At 38.4% G+C, this 17,474-nt stretch overlaps 2 protein-coding genes across 8 annotated transcripts in view; one reads left to right on the plus strand and one right to left on the minus strand.

The window, feature by feature from the left end:
• Window positions 1–11,422, plus strand: part of Pkd2l2 (polycystin 2 like 2, transient receptor potential cation channel) — a 43,750-nt gene extending 32,328 nt beyond the window's left edge. For 3 of the 4 annotated variants that reach the window (XM_042691909.1, XM_042691908.1, XM_042691906.1), the window contains 6 exons: window positions 455–556; window positions 2,902–2,966; window positions 3,823–3,868; window positions 7,038–7,150; window positions 7,493–7,599; window positions 11,187–11,257. In XM_042691909.1, the coding sequence (XP_042547843.1) occupies window positions 455–556; window positions 2,902–2,966; window positions 3,823–3,868; window positions 7,038–7,150; window positions 7,493–7,589 (423 nt within the window). In that variant the 3' untranslated portion in view covers window positions 7,590–7,599; window positions 11,187–11,257. Of the gene's footprint in view, window positions 1–454; window positions 557–2,901; window positions 2,967–3,822; window positions 3,869–7,037; window positions 7,151–7,492; window positions 7,600–11,186; window positions 11,258–11,336 lie in introns of those variants that run through there. The other variant, XM_042691907.1, reaches the window with a different exon arrangement.
• The window catches only part of Fam13b (family with sequence similarity 13 member B), a 74,994-nt gene continuing 66,950 nt past the window's right edge, over window positions 9,431–17,474 (minus strand). For all 4 annotated transcript variants that reach the window (XM_042691905.1, XM_042691903.1, XM_042691904.1 and 1 more), the window contains 4 exons: window positions 17,204–17,287; window positions 16,932–17,098; window positions 15,520–15,621; window positions 9,431–11,728 (listed from right to left, as the gene is read on the minus strand). In XM_042691905.1, the coding sequence (XP_042547839.1) occupies window positions 11,605–11,728; window positions 15,520–15,621; window positions 16,932–17,098; window positions 17,204–17,287 (477 nt within the window). In that variant the 3' untranslated portion in view covers window positions 9,431–11,604. The remainder of the gene's footprint in view (window positions 11,729–15,519; window positions 15,622–16,931; window positions 17,099–17,203; window positions 17,288–17,474) is intronic.

Raw genomic sequence — 17,474 nt, forward strand, 5'->3', positions numbered from 1 at the left:
TCCTAGTTGAGATGGCAGATGTGTGCCAATATAGACCCAGATTTATTGACTGACATGGAGACATGCCTGGACTGGCTGCAAATTGCGATTCTCCACCTCTGGAGTGGTTAGGATTATGTGTAAGGCACCAACTCTGACCATATGGATTTGCTTTTAAAATTTAAATCACATCTTAAAATTCTTAAAATGACTTTTTAGTCATTTTTTTTAATGTCTTGCTATGTTGTTCAATCTGGCCTCAAACTTGTAGGCTCAGGTGAGCTTCCTGACGGGGTCTCATAAGTATCTGGGAGTAATGTACTTGCTACCCTGAACAGCCTTAATTTTTTTTTTTTTTTTTTTTTTTTTTTTGTGATGCTAGGGATCAAACCCAGGTCCTTGAGTATTGTAGGCAACTGCTTTATACTTGTAGTCCTAAATTTTGTATTATAATAATTTGAATATTTCTCCCTAGAATATGTTCTTGGCAATAATTAATGATACCTATTCTGAAGTGAAAGCTGATTACTCAATAGGTAGAAGGCCAGATTTTGAGCTTGGTAAAATGCTTAAAAAGGTAAGTCAAATTATTTTCCTAATTATAGTTCTAAGTTTCCTAATTATAGTTCTAAAATTTGTACTTTTTTTTTCTTTTTGCCTGTTCTAGGGCTTAATGCCCCAGAACTCTGGGTCTCACTGTTCTACTTGAGTCACAGCTCTACTTCCAGATTTTTCTGATTAACTGGAGATGTGTTTCATGGACTTTCCTGCCTAGGCTGGCCTCGACCCATGATCCTCAGATCTCAGCCTCCTGAGTAGCTAGGATTACAAACTACTTATTTTATACTCTTCTGAGTGAAAGAAAACTTAAAACCACAGGTAGTGGTGTTTTTTGTTTCTGGGACCTTGTTTTTGGGTCTAGAGTTGCCTTCCACATGGTAACATCTTGACTGTTCTAACCTCTTTTGACATTACTACTCTTGGTCCTATCAATTGCCCTGGGCCTGTCAAATCAAACTCAGTTTCCTCACTCAAATATTCCAGGTCACACAGTCTCAACCACCTTTATTACTTTCCATTTAGCTTTAGTGTTTATACCTTTATTTGCAACTCTGCATGTCCTGGCTAATCTGTGTTTGAGTGTTATGCTGCATACCATCCTTGTCCTTCCTCTGTCCTCTGCTCATGACATTCCCTAATTCCTGAAATCCTCACACGGCTCTTCTTTTACTAACATATGACGAATCTGCCCTTTCCTCTTGACATCCACCTCATTTTGAGTTGCAGCAGTCTGGTGTATACTGGTCTTAACTTCCCTACCAGCTTGCTTAACTCTGAATACCCCTTGGGTCTTAGTATAGAGAAAAGGTGCAAAAAGCTTATTGCAGAGGCTTCTTTCATCTTTTCTCTTCAGTATGATGTATTAAAGTGGTCACATCTTTTTAAAGTTCTATAAAGATGTCTTCAACTCATAATGGGGTTACATTTTTATAAATCCATTCCAAGTTGAAAATGAATTTAGAATACCTAACTTACCAAACATTGCTTAGCCTGTGCACCTTAAATATGGTAAGAACACTAATAGGGCAAACTTGTTAAGTACAGAGTCCATTTTATAGTAATGTGCTGTGTCTCATGAGATTGATTCTGTATCCAAAAACCATTGGCAACACAGCACACTGAGCATAGTTGTTTCCCTTCACATGGTAGATGGACAGAGAGCCTATGGCTCACTGATGTTTAATGTAGTACATGTTGACTTAAAATATTTTAGGGGTTGGGTGTAGTGGTATATGCCTGTAATCCCAGTTAGTCAGAAGGTGGAAATAGGATCTTGCTTTTTGTCTAAGCTGATATCCAACTATGACTGCCCTATCTCACAAAACAAGCTGGACTAGGTTTAGTGGTAGTACACACCAGTAATCCCAGCTATGGAAGGTGGAGGTGGAGGTGTTGGTGTCAAGGTCAAAGGCAGGCCTGGACAAAAGAGTAAGACCTTATCTGAAAAGTAAAGTCCAGGTGCTAGTGGCTCATGCCTGTTATCCTAGCTTCTCAGGAGGCTGAGATCTGGAGTACTGTGGGCTCGAAGCTAACCTGGGCAGAAAAGTCTACACAATTCTATCCACAGTTTACCAAAAACAACAAATTAATAAGTGTGGCTCAAATGGCAAAATATTAAAAAAAAAAAAAAAGGGCGAGGAGCAGGCACCAGTGGCTCATGCCTGTAATATTCAGGAAGCTGAGATCTGAGGATCACTGTTCAAAGCCAGTGTGGACAGGAAAGTCTGTGAGACTCATCTCCAATTAACCACCAGAAAACCATTTTGAGCTATGGTTTAAAGTGGTAGAGCAATAGCCTTGAGCTGAATTGCTCAAGGATAGCTCCCAGCCCCAGAGTTCAAGCCCCATGACCAACAAAAAAAGATAAAAATTTTTAAGACAGTGATTGGTAGGAACCTAACAAATGCGAGGTCTTGCATTTAAACCCATTTAAGCATTTTTAATTCAAATTAAAGCCTTATGTCCAAGAGGATCCCTTTTTTTTTTTCTTAAAACTTCTGAACTGAAAAGACCATGATGACAAGGTCAAAGGATTAATTCCACATCTGGAGCGGAGTGTGTGCTGGGACTTGAACTCAGGGTCTCCTGCTCTGAGGTTTGTTTCTTTTCCTAAAGGCTCTATCACTAGAGCCATGCGTCAAATCCAAATGGATTTGGTGGATAACTGGAGATAAGTGTTTCAGATTTATCTGCCTGGGCAGGTTTTGAGCCTCAATCTGTCTCTTGAGTTATAGGTGTGAGCCACCACAGTGCCTAGCTGCCTTATTTCTTTTGCAGTCCTTAGTGACAGATATTTCATTTACTTTGAAAATTTAATCAAAAATATATTAAAATGTTAACAATGTTTTCATTTATCCCCAGAGTTATCAGAATGCTCTTGAGAAACTCAAACTGAGGAAATCTCAAAAAAATGAAGATAAGAACATGTAAGATGACCTCTATAATTTTATCATTGTAAAGTTCTATAGAGATGTCTTCAACTCATAATGGGGTTACAAGCTGAAAATGTACACCTAACTTACCAAACACCACAGCTTAGCCTGTGTACCTTAAATATGGCCAGAACAAGATGTTAAAAGGCTGTACTATAAGCCAAACTTATAATAGTCTGTTTTATAGTAATGTCCTAAATATCATGAAATTGACTTCCTATATGCAAAAAAACACTGGCAACACAGCACACTATCAGTGTTTATCTTCAGTGGACAGGGAGCTGTGGCTACTGATGCTATTGAACATCATGAGATAGCTTACCATCTACTCTTAGCCTGGGGAAAGATCAAAATGCAAAATATAGCTACTGGGTTGTATACCACTTTTGCATCATTATAAGTAAAAATATTAGGAAAGAGAGGGAAGGTTTTGATTGCAAAACTATCAGCACCTCCTACTTTCTGAGGAGTCACAGTAGGACACTTGCCTAACATGTATGCTTAGGTTTTATTTTTTAAAATGTATTCTCTTTAACAGTAAGTTTTTCTAAAAAGGTAGAAAACAACTTTAGCTTACATTAAGTACATTTATTTAGGTATCAAAATAAAAAATTTTTTATACATAATACTGTGAAAATGTGCATTTAACTTACATTTATTGAATTATCAGTGTCAAAATGCTTCCCAAACCAAAACTTCTGGCACAAAAAAAAAGTGGTTTTTCCTCCAGGCATAAAACATGATACTCTGGAGAATGCATTTGTTTATCAGAACAAAAACACAATTCAGTCCTTACTATATATCTAACTGTATTTATGGTGGTAACTTCCCTTTTTACTTTCAAATGCAGCGGAGATTTGGCTGAACAACCTAGAAGAGAAAACTTCGACGAAAATGTAAGATTTTTTTCATAAAATACAAGTGGTTGCTAACTTAATTGGAAATCTGTTAACAGAAAGTTTAACAATAGAAGTGACTAACTTTACTTGAGGAATAGTTATCTGTAAATCTTCTAGAATCAAGATCCCTTCTCATTTAGGACAAAGCATTTTGTTCCACATACTCTCTTCCCGCTAGTACACTGAGACAGACCTCTGTGTCTTGCAGGTGTGCATTCATTTACGGTGGTAGTAGTGCATGGTACACTATTGGAGATTATTTAACTTTTCTCAAATTCATTTATTGGAGATTAACTTTTCTAATACAAAATTACTCATTACATTAATGAGTATTTTTATATTCAACAAACAAGAAACTTAAGGAAAAGAACCTTTTCTTCTTGATTCAAAAAGAAAAAATGGCCGGAAATGTGGCTTAGTGGTAGAGTGCTTGCCTAGCACTTGAAGCCTGGGTTCAATTCTCCAGTACCACATATACAAGAAAAAGCTGGAAGTGGCACTGTGGCTCAAGTGGTACTAGCCTTGAGCAAAAGCAGCTCAGGGACAATGCCCAGGCCAAGTTTAAACCCCAGGACTGGCAAAAAAAGAAAGAAGGAAAGGAAAGGGGAAAGGGGGAAAGAAGAAAGGAAAAAGGAAAGGGTCACCCTGCAACTCAAGAGGGCAGTAGAATGAGGTTTCTGGATTAGAATTGAAGATGTGTTTATGTACATATACATGCATTTTTTTTTGGAGGGGGTGTCGGTAATGGGGCTTAAATTCTGGGCCTGGGCACTGTCCCTCAGCTCTTCAAGGCTAGCAATCTACCACTTGAGCCACAGCACCACTTCCAGTTTTCTGGTGGTTTATTGGAGCTAAGTCTCACAAGACTTTCCTGCCCAAGCTGGCTTTGAGCCTCAGTGATCTGAGTAGCTAAGTAGCTAGGATGCAGGCATGAGCCCCAGCGCCCGGCTACTGCCAAGTATGGTATTTTAGAGTTTCATGCTTGCTTACCAAGTTTACTACCATACATATGTATTTTCTATCTCTTTCTAGAGGAAATTCAGCCTAGATACTCTGGTCTTGGTTTCTAAAAAGAACTATGGCTCCTTGGAGATCTGCCTAGTTCTGGGGCTGTAAAGCACAAAAAATATCTGAAATAGTTTGAAGCAGAGACTGAAAGATATACTGAAGCAAATTTTTTAAAGGACCCAAGTCAATTTGGACAATCTGGAAATAATACCATGAATAAAATAGGATTTCATGAGACCATGTTGACCTAAATATACAAATGATTTAAGAGCCTTATGACAAATGAGACATTTATGTACTTTGCCACAAATATACTTATTGTAAAAAAGAAAATAAAAGCAGTAATGCTAGTAATACAATGTTCTAATAAACATCAGCATACTTAGGCTTATTGGCGCTCAGCTTTAAAAGTATGTTTTAAAAGCAGTATCTTGGGCTGGGAAGGTGGCTCAGTGGTAGAGCGCTTGCCTTGCATGCCAGAGGCCCTGGGTTCGATTCCTCAGCACCACATAAGCAAAAAGAAAAAAGCTGGAAGTGGCGCTGTGGCTCAAGTGGTAGAGAGCTAGCCTTGAGCTGAAGAGCTGAGGGACAGCGCCCAGGCCCAGAGTTCAGGCCCCACGACTGGACCCAAAAAAATAAATAAATAGAAAAGGCAATAGCTAAGATGCAGATTTTTGAAGGATGAATTGTTTGCAATGCATAGTCTATTCAGCCTGTATTACTAATGCATCCACATTATAAGCAGCTTCATCAATTAGAAATAGTTTCACAGCCTTGCCATATAAATAAACAGTATGTCAAAACCTGGGCGCTAGCTTTGATTATGCCTGTAACTGTAGTTACTCATCGGGAGGCTGAGATCTGAGGGATGATGGTTCGAAGCCAGCCGAGGCAGGAAAATCCAAGACTCTTAATCTCCAGTTAACCAGCAACAAGCCAGAAGTGTTCAAGTAGTAGAGCACTATTAGACTTCAGGGAGAAAAAAAGTTCAAGGATGGCACCCAGGCTCTGAGTTCAAGCCCCAAGACAAAGCAACAACAAAAAAATGATAAAACAAAAAATAACCGGGGCTGGGAAGGTGGCTCAGTGGTAGAGCGTTTGCCTTGCATGCCTGAGGCCCTGGGTTCGATTCCTCAGCACCACATAAGCAAAAAGAAAAAAGCCGGAAGTGGTGCTGTGGCTCAAATGGTAGAGTGCTAGCCTTGAGCTGAAGAGCTGAGGGACAGCGCCCAGGCCCAGAGTTCAGGCCCCACGACCCCAAAAACAAAAACCCTAGATGCTGAATTTCTAAAATTAGAAAAATTGAAAGCCATCCCTTTTTGCTTTAAACAAAGAGCCAGTAATATATCAAGTTTCTCTGGCCAGAACAAAATGGTTTATAAGGCAAACACAGGCTAAACACAAGAGTAAATAAAAACCTGAACATGGTTGTGCATTCTCATTAATCCCACCTATTCATGAAGCCAGTAAACTAGGTGTGGTGACTCGTACCTACCATCCCAGCCACACAAGGTACGTAAGTAGGAAGAGGGTCTCCAGGCTGGCCTAGGCAAAAAAAAAAAAAAAAAAAAAAGTTCCTATCAGGAAAATAAGTAAAAAGGACTGGGGCATGACTCAATTGGTAGAACACCTTTCTAGCAAATATATATGAGGCTGGAGTTCAAACCTCAGTACCACAAAAACATTTGTTGGTGGTAGTGGGTAACCTTTGGGGTTTTTTTTGTTTTTTTGAGACAAGGTCTATGTTTGAGGCTGAGTTCTGAGAATCATGGTTCAAAGCCTGGACAGGAAAGTCCATGAGGTTCATATCTAATTAACCACCAAAAAAGGCAGATGTAGGACTGTAGTTTAAGTGGTAGAGTGCTAGCCTTGAGCAAAAATGCTTGGGACATTATCCAGGCCTGGCACCAAAAAAAAAGAACAGAGGTACAGTAAAGGTATCAACTTTGACCAGATTAAGGAAATGCTGGAGGAAACTCAGATCCAAAAGGAAAAAAGTCAGGGCAATATTTAAAAAAAGAAAAAGCAAAAGCCAATGAGCTTAATTTCTAAAATCTGAAAAATACAGTTTAAGGATCAAGGCAATGATGCTTATATACTAAAGACTCAAAATCGAGAATTAAAGATTTTGGTCTATACTTGTTATTTAAATTAACAGGAGATTCAAAGGGCAGAGCAAATGAAAAAGTGGAAAGAAAGACTTGAAAAAAAGTACTATTCTACAGAAACTCAAGATGACTACCAGCCAGTCACTCAGCAAGAATTTAGAGAGTAAGCATGTATTCTTACCAGGGTACTATGGGATACCATGATATGCAGATTAATGCTGTTCCATTTAGAAGTTTATTCTTTCATATGCCTCTTCTATTTTCTGCCCAATTTAAAGTTAAAGCACATGACTCTATTATTAAAATCTGAGAGCAACTGTATCTCTACATCTATGAAAAAAGCGACATTTATATTTTATGACACAGCACATTCTGTTCTTCATATAGCTTTAGAATATAGCTTTATAAATAGAATAAACCTATCTTCTCAAAGCATTTCACAGGGGACTAGTAACTTGCCATTGCTTTACTAGATTTACTGATTCTCTCCTAAATTATCTTCTAGACTCTTTTTATATACTGTGGAGCTGGAGAAAGAATTACACTACATCAATTCAAAACTTAACGGAGTGATGAGAAAGCTTTCTGCTCTACAATACTAACACAGTGGAGGTAAGAATCTGTTATGCAATCATGTAGCGTTTCTAACACTCAAGACTGAATTATTTCCTGAAAGTGTCCCCTTTTCAGACTTTATTTGCATGATAGGATGGATAGACCAGGTCCTTGCTCATAGTAGTCAAGTGCTGTGCCACAAACTGGACACCCAGTCTAGATTACGTGAGAAACACAAACCACCTGTCATTTATTACAATAACCAGGTGATTTTCAGTGATTAAGTGCTGCCGAGTGGACAACCCACTGTACAATCCATGCATGTTACAAGTTTACACACCATATTTATGAGGCTTATTAAATTCTGTGAATGTGAAGATACAAAGTAATGCTTATCAATGTTTGTGGAGCAGATAAGATGGTTTTTTTCCTAACAGTATGGTTTTTTTCTAACAGTATGTTAACACTTTCAAGTACGCCATGTCCTTATGTTCTGACTTCCCTTAGCTATAAATAATACAAGACTCGGATTCTAGAAAACCATTATGTACCACCCATAATCTCTCTCCTCTCCCCACTACAGTAAAAGTATAGAAGAAACTTCCAGGCAAGTATAGAAATTTCACTGTACCTTCAAACTAGAAATTCTCTAGCACATGTACAGTTTCCCCAAAATGAAATAAGGGTAGCCATAGCAGGGTCGTAAGACATTGTTTGCAAATTGCAACTAAGGATGCTGCAAGAGCTATATTTAGATAGTTGTAAAGTATGTATGACAGGTTATTTTGGAAACTGAAGGGGAAATTTTATTCCTAGGAGACATCCCCTCCTCAGCCATATGTTTCTTAGCTCAAGCAGCAGGATCATTTGACTAGGTTTTATTTATTGGAATACTGAGGTTTGAATTCAGCTAGAGCTATGACCTCCCCAGTCCTTGCTTCAGTTATTTTTTTCTAACAGAGCATGGTGTTTTTGCCTAGGCCAGCTGGACCACAATCCTCTCTCACTTATACACTTCTATCATACCTAGGATGATGAGCACATGCCTAGCTTACTGGTTGAGTAGGTAGTCACAAAAACTTTTTATCCAGACTGGCCTCAAACTGCAATTCTCCTTCTGTCCACCTCTCAAATAGTTGGAATGCCACCATGACCAGCTTAAAAATTTAAAAACATTTTGCGTCTGCATATTAGGATCTTACATTAGCTTTTTTGCTTAAGGCTGGCCCTCCACCACACGCAAGTCACACTTCTATTCCAATGTCTTGCTGGTCAACTGAAGATAAGAATCTCTTAAGACTCTTCTGCCCAGGCTGACTTCAAAAAGTAATCCTCAGATTCAGCCTTTCTGGATAACTAGGACTTACAGGTGTGAGCAGCCTACACCTGGCCTAGTTTTTATTGTTTATTTTTGAGGAAGGGTCTTACTGTTGCCCAGGCTGGCCTTGAATTCCAGAGCCAAGTGGGGCCCTTTCTGTCTCTGGAGTAGCTTGGACTACAAATGCACACCATCTGTGCCCACTAAATAAAGAATTTCAGAGCTACCACCCATCTTCTTAGCTAAGCTCTTCTCAGACACTGTACATAAGGTTCTCTTAATATGGTCATTCACTGCAATAAGAAACAGTGACTTTTCTTCCCAGAGCTTCTCTCTATATCCACACCTGGGAAGAAATCCATAGTTTTTTCTTTCTTGCCTTATCACTTCAGAGCTGTGGCCAGCCAAATTGTTTAGCAATCCTTCTGTCCCTGGACATGGTCCTGGGCGGAGGCAATCCCTCAGGCAATTCAAATAAGTGTAAGAACATTAAGGCAAATGGTACTTTTGAGGTCTTAACATTTTTCTTTAACACCTATTGGGAAAACAAATATGCATTTTACAATGACATAGAACATTGAGGTTCTTTTATTACAAAATTCTATACAATGAAGTGCCAGACACAGCAATACAATTATTCTGGTGGACATATATATCTATATATGATTTGTATATAGTTTTTATTGATACCAATGTATAACTATCACAAACTGCCTAATTCTACCACCTACAGTTCAACTATAACACAAAATACTGTACAAAGCTTAAGTGCTGCCATGCCATTGTTAGCTATTCTACTCGCAGCTAAATATTAACAATATCTAACATCAGGAATCAGCTATTAATGCTAAAATCAAACTATTCAGGCCACTGACTTATAAAAATATGGTACTCAAATAGATTCAGCATTATAAAGAAGGAATATATTATTTAAAACATTTAAATAGTGCACATGGACATTTTTGCATGTGGTATATAAAATAAAACATTCATAAAAAACAATATTATAGTGCACATAAAATTAGATGTTACACTGGATAGTGAAAGAAAATTAACTGAAATGTACACCACATGATGGATTCAAATCAAAATGATACAATTTTTTGGCATTTTAGTTTTACTTTCCTAGGAATACATTATGAATAACCTAGTTGTATCAAAAGGAAACCACACAAAAACGACTGGATTTAGTGCTTTTTTTTTTTCTTTTTAAATCCCTCAACTACAAATTCACTACCACTGGATTTTCCCTCCTCTGAAAAAGGCATTCATTGCACACACATGAGAAATATAAAATACTAGAAACACTATGCTACTTCATGTGCTTACTATTAATAGTGCCAAAAACCTGAGGTTCATGCTTCCCTCATGTTATTAAAGGATGCTGTAAAATTTCATTCTTGTATGAGACAAACTTTTAATATTAGCTAGTTAAGAAACCATGCGTGAGCCACTGCATGCAAACATGGGCACAAAGTGAGACACTCATCAATCCATAAAAGCACCAGGAAAAAAAATTAACACATTAAGCTTGAATCAAGTCACCATTCCAGAAAAATTAGAATACCTGAAAAAAAGGCATGCAAAAAAAAGGCATGCAAAGCCAAAGAAAAAAGATGCATGACAAGGGGTATACCACTCACTACAGATCCTGTAAGCACTGCTTTAGAAAGCATGAATGAGAAAAGGTGTTCACTTTATAGGGGACTCTGTCCACATTTTGGTAATTCAGACAGGGGAAACAATGCGGCCCCCTGAAGGTACATGAAAAACTGCAGTGGTGTATATAGCCCTTGTTAAAAACAGATTTTACTTAGGCATAATTATTTTGCCAATTTAGGCCCACTTGATCAAACACACAAATCTGAGCACCATCAGAGTTCCTACATACTGACATGGCTATTTTCTCACATTATCTGGTGTGTGTGGGGGTGGGGTGAGGGAGAGGAAGAGCACAAGATCTGATCTAGAAAAATCACATCACCAGCTGATAAACAGTAACTTAGGAATAACAGTAACTTAAGTCCTATAGGCAGCATGTGATATGATTTACTTCTGTGTTTGATGTGTGGTATATTTCAATAGACAAATAAATTAGCAAGGTCACTTTTTGGTCTACCCATTGTTATCTTCATCCAAGAGCTAAGTGACCACTGAATTGCAAATTTTTGCTACCATACTACCTGTGCGAATGTGTCACTTTTGGAATTAAACAGGAAAGTGTTCCACAGTAGGACTTGAAATTTCAGTCTGATTTTGGTTTCTCTAGGAAAACAGAATAAAGTTGCATATGTCACTTTTATAGGCTTTTCTTTCAAATTTTCAGTCATTCTGTAAGAAAAAAGGCAACCGAAGAACTCAGCATGAAGATTTTCCTCTCAATATTCTTCAGTAATGGAAAAAAAAAGTAAATAAAATATTTGTATTTCCAAAGTTCTTGAAGTTCAAAGGATAAATCTAGTCTTTTGCTTAACAGGATGTATCTGTAGTAGAAAACAATGAAGGAAACGGCTTGTTTGCTAAAGGTGGAGAGACAGTCTTATGGTTAATATGGAACATCACACTCCCAAGAGAGGGCCTACTTTCCCTCCCCATCCTTTGTTTAGTGGCACCACAACCAAGTACAAAGTGAGATTCTCTGCGTGCCTGACAAAATGAACTCAAGTACCAGCCAACAAGTTAAGTGATGATAGCTTCAAGGAATACAACTGATTTTATGATGTGAATTTTCAAGGAACGTATTTTTATATGGACTTTGAAGAATCTTGTTTGCTGATAAGAACTTCAAGAAGCCTAAGCTTGGCTTTAATTTTCTTGTATTCCTTGTATTCTTCAAGCACTGGAACACGATCCTCTTTCTGGGCATTCCTAGGAGAGAAAATAAAAAAGTTGTAATACTCTAGTAACCACCTGGAAAATGAGTACAACTTCTGAAACTTCAACTCCGTTACTTGTCCTACGTTATAAGTTGAAATAAAAAGCTACTCTGTAAGAAAGAAGGTTATTGGACTGATTCTCAGACCTCTCAAATTTCTGATCGTCTTTTAACCAATTTTTCTACGAATAATGCTATATTTCTTATTTTTCTACTAATAATGCTATATTTCTTATCAATGATCAAAGTAAACCAGAGATTACCCAGCCACTGCTACGTGCTGCAAAGTTAGATTTCATATACTGAATTATTAATTTGTGGCTCCATTAACCAGTAACAAAAGGTTAGTAACTTTAGCCTGGCGCCAGTGGCTCACGCCTGTAATCCTACTCAGGAGACTGAGATCTGAGGATCACGGTTCAAAGCCAGCCCAGGCAGGAAAGTCCACTGAGACTCTTATCTCCAATTAACCACCAGAAAACTGGTAGTGTCTCTATGGCTCAAGTGATAGAGCGCTAGCCTTTAAGAGCTCAAGAACAGTGCCTACACTTGGAGTTCACAACAAAAGATTAGTAACTTTAAAGTAGTAAACAAGCAAAAATACCTCCCAATTTAAAGAAAAGAAAAAGCATTCCTGAAGGAATTAAAATGCATTTTGAAATTTGTTTAAGTGTTAATTGGATTAACCTCATTTCTGACAATTTTCTGGGATTTTTTTTTTAAAGAGTGTCTCTGTCCCCAGGAGCCAGGTACATGTGGCTCACACTTGTAATCCTTTAAGAGTGGTTTGAGAGCAGAAATTATTGAAATCTGTCTCTTCTCAATCTATAACTGAGCACAGAAGCACCCACCCATCATGAGAGATTGGAGGATCATGGTGCCAGGCCAGCCCAGGAAGAAAAGTCTGAGAGACTCCCTCCACAGAAGGGAAGCTGGATGTGACAGTATGACTGTAATAGTAATGATGACAGGAAGCCTATAATAGTAGGCAGATCATAGCTAGACATGTACTTGGGAAAGATAGTATCCTAAAAATAACCAAGGAGAAATTGTGCTAGAGATCATGAAGTCCCTGAGTTCAAACCTACAATACAGAAAAAAAAGTCTCCCCTCATTTTATATATGGGCTACAATAAAAACAAATGTCATATTTTATAGAAGTCACATTTCACCTACACTGTTCAAATCCTAGAAACACAACAAGCAGCTCTACCTAACTAGTAGAGGATACCACTTCTACGCTGGACTCTTTCTAAACCACCATATCTCATTTCACCACTGCTTCCTAAGGGTAAGGAGGCAGAGTTAAACATTAAACTCCATGGGTTAGGGAGGCAGCTCTGTGGTAGAGTGCTTTCCTAGCATATGAAAAGCCCTAGGTTAAAAACGAAAACAAATTCAATGCACTAAGACTCCTTAGGTCAACCTTGAAATATTTTATGAGATGTTTATTCCGGTGCTAATGGTTCTTGCCTGTAATCTTAGCTACTCAAGGAAAATGAGATCTGAAGATTGAAATTCAAAGCCAGCCAGGAAAACTAATCCATAAGACTCATCTCCAATTAACCAGCAAAAATCCAGAAGTGGAGGTGTGGCTCAAGTGGTACAGTGCAGGTTTTGAGTAGAAAAAGCCAAGCAAGAGCATGAGGCTCTAAATTCAAGCCTCAGTACCAGCACCAAAAAAAAAAAGGGGGGGGGGGGGGGAAGGTTAAGGGAAGATACTCAAGCTTTGACTTTTTCTTGCCACTAATAACAGCAGAACTTCAGAGCATAGGGAATGTTATAAATTTTTGTCCTTTTTTTCCATTTTGTTTGGTACTGGGGATTGAACCCAGGACGCTGTACTTGCTAGGCAAGTGCTTGGTCACTAAGCTACAGCCCAGCCCTAAAATTTTATTTTAACTTTATTTATTCTGACAATGACATTTGAACTCAGGCCCTCACAATTGTGAAAAAGGTACTCTACAACTTCTACATGACAAAGGACATAGCTAGCAATGAGAAGATCTTTACTTGCTATGCATTAGACAAGGGCCTCATATATACTTAAGAGTTCAAAATATACTTAAGAGTTCAAAAAAGCTAAACTTCAAAAAAAAAACCCAATCAATAAACAGGCTAAAGCCTTACGGAGAGACTTTTCAGAGGAGGAAGTTAAGAATAGCCAATAGACAGACACATCATCTCTGGTCATAAAAGAAATGCAAATCAAAACAAAACAGATTCCACCTCACCCCAGTTAGAATGGCCATTATCAAGAATAACTATAATGCTGGTGGGAATGCAGCCAAAATGGAACAATATTACACTATTGGTGGGAATGTAAACTTGTTCAACTATTCTGGAAAGCAGTATGGAGGTTCCTCAAAAAGAGCTCCCCTATGACCCAGCGATCCCACTCCTGGGCCAGTGGAACACAACAGGGCCACACTAAAGCTACTAACTAGATTAGCCAGGTTCATTGAAGCATTATTTACCATACCAAGATATGGAATCAACCCAGATACTCCTCAAGAAAATGTGGCATATATACAAATGGAATTCTACTCATTCATCAGAACAATATTGTACCATTCATAAGGAAATGGAAAGACTAGGAAAAAGTTATACTAAATGAAGTAAGCCAGAGCCAAATGAACATAGCACAGTTTCCCTCATTTGTGGTAACTAGAATGTGACTATAAATCTACAGGTAAGCACACTGAATGTTAAAAAAAAAAAAATACACCCACAAATACAGGGATAAATTACCTAGGACCCTATAGACATTCACATACTAAGGTCAAATGAGGATATGTATAGGAGTGATTGACAAAGGCTCAATAGCTATATGCATATTATCACATAAAATAATACTTTATGGCCAGGTGCCAATGGCTCATGCCTGTAATCCTAGCTACTCAGGAGGCTGATATCTGAGGATCACGGTTCAAAGCCAGCCTGGGCAGGAGAATTCTGTGAGACTCTTATCTCCAATACCCTACCAGAAAACCGACATTGGCACTGTGGCTCAAGTGGTAAAGGGCTAGCCTTGAGCTGAAGAGCTGAGGGACAGCATCCAGGCCCAGAGTTCAAGCCCCACAACCAAAAAAAAAAATATATATATATATATATATATATATAATTATATATATATAATTTTTATGAAATTAACTCCAAGAAAAGGAAACATAATTTTTGGTCACTGTTATTTGCTGCTTTTGTTTTCCGTTTGCCTTGTTTGTGTTTGGAAGGGTAAGTGGGGGCACAGAAAAGGTGAAACAAAGGGTGAACAAATACAAGAGTGGCACTCACTAGACATTACATGGAAAATGAACTGTACATCTTGTGGGTGGGGACAGAAGGGAAAAGGGAAGAACTGGTAGAGAGCAAGGGAAGGGAGGGCATGGTTTAAAAAGAATTGTACCTGATTTCTGTAACTGTAATCCCTCTAATATATCAACTTTACAATAGCAATAAAAAAGAAAGAAAGAAAGAAGCTCTACAACTTGAGTAATACCCCAGTCCTTTCCTGCTCTCAGTATTTTCCATATAGGGTCTCACTTTTTACACAGACTGACCTGGACCCCAATCCTATTTATATTTCACACAAAGCTAGGGTGACATGAAGACTTTATGCTTGGGCTAACCTCAAGCCTCATGTTTCTCTGCCTCCTATGCAGCTTTGCAAATCTAAACCACTGGGACAGTCAAGGTAATTTATTTCTATTTCTATATGTTTTAACATATTGGCACTTTGTAAGCTAAAGAACAAATGTGCCTTTATTTGTCATGTTCAACTAACCTTCCATTTTGTTGATAAAATGCCTCTTCAAATTCCCGTAATGTTTTGCGTAGTTTCTTTTTCTCAGCTCTGGCTTTCCAAAGTTGTTCCAGTAATTCAGGCCTAAAATAAAGTAAAACATTGTGTGTGTGTGTGTGTGTGTGTACATGTACATGTACATACATACATAGTATTTACCAGGGCTTACACCAAGGGTCCTCCAGCTCTAGATTGACATTTTATTCACAGCTGATATTCTATCACTTAAACCATGCCTCCAAGTCTGACTTTTTGTGCTAAATGGAGATAGTCTTTCAGGCTTTTCTGACTGGGTGGCTTCCTCAGATCTTAAGCTTCTTAAGTAGCTATGATTACTGGCATGAGCACATGTCTTCTTAAAGAGTAGTTCTACACTTGACTGCAAATTAACCTCACTTAGTTTTTAGAGCATTAACAATAGCTAAGCTCCACTCACTATAAACCAAGTTTGTCAGCATTAGTACTTCAAAAATCTTTAGCCGGGCACTGGTGGCTCAGGCCTATAATCCTAGCTACACAGGAGGCTGAGACCTGAGGATTACAGTTCAAAGCCAGCCTGGGCACGAAAGTCTGGGAGACTGTTTTTTGGGTCCAGTCATGGGGCCTGAACTCTGGGCCTGGGCACTGTCACTCAGCTCTTCAGCTCAAGGCTAGCGCTCTACCACTTGAGTTACAGCGCCACTTCCGGCTTTTTTCTTTTTTGCTTATGGGGTGCTGAGGAATCGAACCCAGGGCCTCATGCATGCAAGGCAGGCCTTCTACCACTGAGCCACCTTCCCAGCCCCTGTGAGACTGTTATCTCTAATAAACCACCAGAAAACTGGAAGTGGTGTTGTGGCTCAAGTGGTAGAGTGCTCATTTTGAACTGAAGAGCTGAGGGACAGCGCTCAGGCCCAGAGTTCAAGCCCCATGACTGAAAAAAAAAAAATCTTCCTAGTTGATTGTAAAATGAGTAAGGTTTGAGAACCACTATGTAGATATAGAACTAATGGATAAACCTTCAGGTGGTTCCTGTACCTTTAAAAAAAAATGTAATGAGAATAAAAATGTGTTTACAAATCACTGATTCTTTTGTTGTTGTTATTGGTCCTAGGGCTTGAATTCAGGGCCTGGGCACTGTCTCTGAGCTTTTTTTGCTTGAGGCTAACACTCTACCACTTTGAGCCACAGCTCCATTTCTAGTTCTCTGGTAGTTAATAGAAGATAAGACTTTCCTACCCAAGTTAGTTTTGAACAACAATTTTCAGATCTTAAGCCTAAGTAGCTAGGATTACAGGCACGAGCCACCAGCACCCAGCTTATTCTCTTGTATTGATACCATTCAAGTAATTGTTTAACATAGGATTTCTTGGCATATTATTCAAATAGGTAAAAATCACAAATCAGATACATACATAGAAGCTGCTCGGGAACTTGATAATCGAAGATCCAGAGCTAGTTTTTCTTGATTTTCTTCAACATCAGACTCTGAGTTTTCCAATGAAGACTGTGCCTGTACAGCTGTTTTCAAGATATCACTTAACTCAGAGGACAAACTAACACTATCCTCCTCTTCTTCTTCCTAAAAAGAAATCCAAAGATAACCAAACATAGCATTACTTACAATTTTCCCTTTAGGATTACAAGCATAAGCCACTGATTAGAAATGGCTTCTCTAAATGATTACCTTGATTTCTTCAAAAAAATGTGCAGTTTCTCCTTCTATGATTGGCTGTAACATCTGACCCCGTCGCTTAGTAGAGGGAGAACCCTGTAATAACCAAACATCTTTACATTCCAAGTATATTCACTTCTTACATTACAGATATTCAGCTTTATTTTCACCTGGGGTGGCAGCAGTGGTGGTGTATTCCAATGGACTGCTTAGCATGCCCTGAGTTCAATCCCCGGTACTTTAAAAAAAAAAAAAAAAAAAAGTATAGCTGCTCAGGATACTA

The sequence above is a fragment of the Dipodomys spectabilis genome, unplaced genomic scaffold (genome assembly GCF_019054845.1).
Source record: "Dipodomys spectabilis isolate Male_0828 unplaced genomic scaffold, ASM1905484v1 ptg000147l, whole genome shotgun sequence".
Lineage (NCBI taxonomy): Eukaryota > Metazoa > Chordata > Mammalia > Rodentia > Heteromyidae > Dipodomys > Dipodomys spectabilis.